We start from the raw sequence: 5,000 nt of genomic DNA on the forward strand, positions 1-5,000 counted from the left end.
TCCTACCTCTCTCAGCCTCCCCTGGTGTGCACAGTTCATGTGAGTTGTGTGTGGCGTGTCCCCTAGGTGTCCCTCTCTGCTGGGGTGAGTTGTTCTCCGTGTCAAACTGCTTTGTCTCAATGTCACTGTACTGTACTGGCAGACTTTGGTTGAATATGTACGATGGTTTTTAATGTTTTAATACTTTCAAAGGGATGTTTATAAGTGTAATTCAGACAGAATCTCTGTATTCCATTTGAATGTTGTTTCTGTCAGTGTTTGTGCGTCTGTGTGCCTGTGATGGGAATGTGATTTTCTTTTTTCTTTTTTTTGTTTTTTCTGTAAGGGAAATGTGCTGAATTTGAGAACAGCCTCCAGTGGTGTTGTTTGTGAGTGTGTGCTGTTGGAGAGGCACTGCCATCGGGCTAAGAAGGGTATCTCTTTCCTTGAGATGACGTGCTAGCCTCCGCTAGCCTCCGCCTCATAGGGAACGCACAGACTGCCCTGTTAGCTGTTAGCATGCTAACCCGCTAGGCGCTGTGTCCGAAGGGTCAAGGAGCCGTGACCTCTGACCTAAATGCACCCATCGTTCATTTGTGATTCTACCCTTTTGATTGTTTTTATTTTTGTGAAATAGGAATTAAGCTATGTTGGCGAGGGGGGGGGGGGGGGGGGGGGGACTGTACAATGATAAAACACTGAAATGGTTAAAACACTACGTTGTTGTTGTGTCCACTCTGAGATGTTAAATATTTATGCCTTTTTTCCCGTTTTTTTAAGATGTGAACAGAACAAATTAACATTCTAAATGCCTTTGACACTGTCAACTGATTGGACAGGGTGTGGGGGAACAAAACAATGTAGCCCCGCCCACTCTATAACCCTGTATCACTGTGATGATGATGATGAAGATGACGATGATGATGGGGGCCTGATTGCCTTTTCAATGCAGCTTTTGTGATTCCCCGGTGTGTCTATGTTAAAAAGCCAAATGCGGGTGATAGCTGAGTTGTCCTCTCAACGGCTGGCCGCCACTTGATTCTAGATGCAGTATGATGGCACGTCATAACCAAACCGCTGATCTTTAGCATTTAGCATCAATGCTAACTCGGAGTTCGTTCTGGCTCCTATCCCAAACCTTTTCCCTGCTGTCTCTCTGCGTCAGGAGAGAGAGAGAGAGAGATGTTTCCCAGCCTGGGGACTGGAATTCCATAGAGTGCAATCTGGAATGTTGTCCTCCCGGGAATACCGTAGCTGTGTGCACGTTGTTGGTTAATAGCTGTTATGGTTTTCCATAACACCTTTTTCAAATGAGAAAAATAAATAAATCCTCTGATTTTTCTAAACTTCCTGCCGCGTCTTTTTGATCGTGACCCTTTCATCCTCTTCCCTGAAGTTCTATAATCCATAAGATTATTTCTGCGCAGGACTGATCTGTTCACCCATTACACATTCACCGCTCATCTTCATGACACAAGTAGGCCATGTAAGGCAATGTGCAAACTGTTTTGTGCCAAATGAATATTTTATCGAGATCCGCCAAATCGCACTTCATGATTTAGGTCGTGCCTCCTGTCACTGTGTCTGAGTGCCCTGTTTCTGCCAACTAGCAGTCATTAAAAAAACAGTAGCCGCAGTACCCTTGGGAATGAATTGGGGATATACATGACTAAACCATTAGCGGGATCATAGGCCACTCAGACTCAAAATGAGTATTTGCTGCCCTCTAGTGGTGGTTCTAGAGCAATGCTAGTCCCAGTCAACCAAAGCTGCGGAGATCACTTTTTAGATAAGGTTCCGTTTTCACACCAAGGTTTATTTTTGCATTTTCAGGGTAGTTAGAATACACACACGGCAACCCCAAAAAGCTGCACCCCCCCCCCTTCCCCTCCTCCGTCCCAACAAAGACTCCCTATCCCCACCATACGTTTTTCTACATGCCCCCCAAAAATTATGAAGACGATTTCAAATGCAGTCATTACCTTTTTTTATTATTATAAAGTTAATTTACAGCAATAGATAATGCATACACATCGATCTTAACATTGAAAAGGTTCTGTCTGTCTTTGGTCAGGACAACTTTTAGTATTTTACAGACAAGATTATCAAAATATTGCTACGTATTTCACAAAATCAGTATGAAATAGTATGTGCAGTCATGTGGTTAAAACAGAAATTGTACTCACATATTACTTAACGTGATAATAGCTTATGAGTTAAATATTGATTCCGAGGTCTTACGGGTCTCTAAGTGGTTGTGATCTCTTTGGCACTGGAGTGGGCGGAGTCTTAAACTCAGATAGACGCAGTGATGTCAGAGGGGGCGTGGCGACAGGCAGTGCTGGGCTAAATTGGTTGGATAACTTCTGGACTGGGGAGGGCAGCAATGGCAAGGAGCGGGCCGCTGCCCAGACTCAGCCAGCGCCAGGGGAGAGGGTCACTCACGATCACAATCACGATCACACTCACGATCACAATCACGGTCACACTCACGGTCACAATCACGGTCACAATCACGATCATACTCACGGTCACAATCACGATCACACTCACGGTCACAATCACGGTCACAATCACGATCACACTCACGGTCACACTCACGGTCACAATCACGGTCACACTCACGATCACAATCACGATCACACTCACGGTCACACTCACGGTCACGATCACAATCACGGTCACAATCACGATCACACTCACGGTCACAATCACACTCAAGGTCACACTCACAGCAACCCTCGCAGACACAGAGATTCACTAGCATCGAGACACTCATAAGCACCCAGGTCAATCATAAAGACATGCTCGTGTTGTGGTTAGGGTTGTGACACAGTGGTGGTGGTGGGGGTTGTGGTCATGCTCGTGTTAGTGGTCAGGACACGGTGGTGGTGGGGGTTATGGTCATGGTCGTGTTGTGGTCAGGACAGAGTGGTGGTGGGGGTTATGGTCATGGTCGTGTTGTGGTCAGGACAGAGTGGTGGTGGGGGTTATGGTCATGTTCGTGTTGTGGTTAGGACAGAGTGGTGGTGGGGGTTATAGTCATGGTCGTGTTGTGGTCAGGACAGGGTGGTGGTGGGGGTTATGGTCATGGTCAGTTGTGATATATGCTCTTATTGGTTGCAATACCAGATCATAGAGTTGAGTTTGATTTTCTCAGGGGACCCCCATTTGAAATTGGGGGACCCCTTAAGTTTGGGAAGTGCGTCTCTAGTTGCTGCAGGTGCTGAAGACAGTGACCTTGTGGCTGATGTCGCTGAGGATCTGGCGGACGGTGTTCTCCATGTCAGCCAGCTGGGCAGCCTTGTCCTCCAGGGTGCGCTGGTTGGCCTCGTAAGACCTCTCCAACTCTGGGGACACACAGAGACCCAAATAAGGTACAACATGTATGTAGGACCTCTATGTTCTCTGTGTGTGTGTGTGTGCGTGTGTGCGTGTGTGTGAGCGTGTGTGAGCGTGTGTGAGCGTGTGTGAGCGTGTGTGCGTGTGTGTGTGTGTGTGTGAGCGTGTGTGAGCGTGTGTGAGCGTGTGTGTGTGAGCGTGTGTGTGTGTGTGTGAGCGTGTGTGTGTGTGTGAGCGTGTGTGTGTGTGTGTGCGTGTGTGTGTGTGTGTGTGTTACCTTTGAGTTGCTGTAGCTTGTTGCTGGTCTGGGTCAGCAGCTCCTTGGCCTCCCGTTGGAGTAGCTCCGCCCTCTCCCGGGCGTCAGACACGCCCTCTGCCTTGTCCACCACCAACTCCTCCACAACACTGTACTTATCCTTCACCTCAGACTCAAACTCCTGAACACACACACACACACACACACACACACACACACACAACACAACAGTGAACTTCGGTGTGTGTGTGTGTGTGTGTGTGTGTGTGTGTGTGTTGTGGTTAACGGTGTGTGGATAGGTGGGTGGATGGGTGGGTGTGTGTTGGTGGGTGGGTGTGTGTGTGTGGGTGTGTGTCTGTGTGTCTGTGTGTCTGTCTGTGCGTGTATGTGTGTGTGTGTGTTTGTCTGTGTGTGTGTGTTTGTCTGTGTGTGTGTGTGTGTGTGTATGTGTGTGTGTGTGTGTGTGTCTGTCTGTGCCGGTGCGTGTGTGTGTGTGTCTGTGTGTCTGTCTGTGCCAGTGCGTGTATGTGCACGTCTGCGTGTGTGTGTGTGTGTGTGTGTGTGTGTGTGTGTACCTGCTGGGCCTGGTCTGCGTCCTGCCGGGCGTTGTCAGAGAGGGCCTCGGTGAGCTGGGTCTTCTGGCTGGTCTCCAGGCTGGTCTGTCTCAGCAGGCCCACGTCTCTCTCCAGCTCCAGGAGTCTCACTGTGGCGTTGCTCAGCTTCAGCTCCGACGCCGCCGTCTCCGACTCCACCTGACACACACACACACACACGCACGCACCAGCACAGACAGACAAACACACGCATGCACGCACGCACGCACATACACACGCACATACACAGACACACAGACACACACACACACACACACACACACACACACACACAAACACAGGCACAGACAGACGCACACACACACACGCACGCACAGGCACAGACAGACACAGACACATGCAGACACACACACACACACACACACACACACACACACACACACACACACAGACATCTTTAGATACATTCCATTTCCATAGACACCTCCCCTCTTTATGAGCTAGAGAGGTGCAGATACTCAGAGGTCAAAGGTGACTCACAGAGGCCAGAAGGTCAAGTGTTCCCTCAGTGTTGTTTTGGACCAGCTTGAGGGCGTCGGTGGTGGTGTTCTGAGCACGCTCAGTCTGCTCCAGAGCTTCCTTCACCAGGTCAGCTGTCTCGCTGACCTCAGTGGCCTCCTTACTGAGGGACAGACAGAAAGAGGAGAGAGTGTGTCACTCTTGGTGTGTGTGTGTGTGTGTGTGTGTGTGTGTGTGTGTGTGTGTGTGTGTGTGTGTGTGTGTGTGTGTGTGTGTTTGCATGCGTGTGTGTGTGTGTGTGTGTGTGTGTGTGTGTGTTACCTGGCTGTGCGGGCCTGCTGCAGTAACAC

General features: G+C 49.3%; 2 protein-coding genes across 2 annotated transcripts in view; one reads left to right on the top strand and one right to left on the bottom strand.

The window, feature by feature from the left end:
- Window positions 1–1,315, top strand: part of tmcc3 (transmembrane and coiled-coil domain family 3) — a 16,161-nt gene extending 14,846 nt beyond the window's left edge. The window contains 1 exon segment of the mRNA XM_083691757.1: window positions 1–1,315. This exon segment is cut by the window's left edge and continues 1,373 nt beyond it. The gene's annotated coding sequence lies outside the window, so the exon portion shown is untranslated.
- Window positions 1,316–2,820: 1,505 nt separating this feature from the next.
- The window catches only part of lamb1b (laminin, beta 1b), a gene marked incomplete at its 5' end in the record, with an annotated part of 10,956 nt that continues 8,776 nt past the window's right edge, over window positions 2,821–5,000 (bottom strand). Inside the window, 5 exon segments of the mRNA XM_083691917.1 lie at window positions 2,821–3,329; window positions 3,599–3,758; window positions 4,153–4,329; window positions 4,672–4,813; window positions 4,972–5,000. The exon segment at window positions 4,972–5,000 is cut by the window's right edge and continues 179 nt beyond it. Coding sequence (XP_083548043.1) covers window positions 3,190–3,329; window positions 3,599–3,758; window positions 4,153–4,329; window positions 4,672–4,813; window positions 4,972–5,000 — 648 coding nt within the window. The 3' untranslated portion in view covers window positions 2,821–3,189.

Source organism: Argentina silus, assembly GCF_951799395.1.
Source record: "Argentina silus genome assembly, chromosome: 20".
Lineage (NCBI taxonomy): Eukaryota > Metazoa > Chordata > Actinopteri > Argentiniformes > Argentinidae > Argentina > Argentina silus.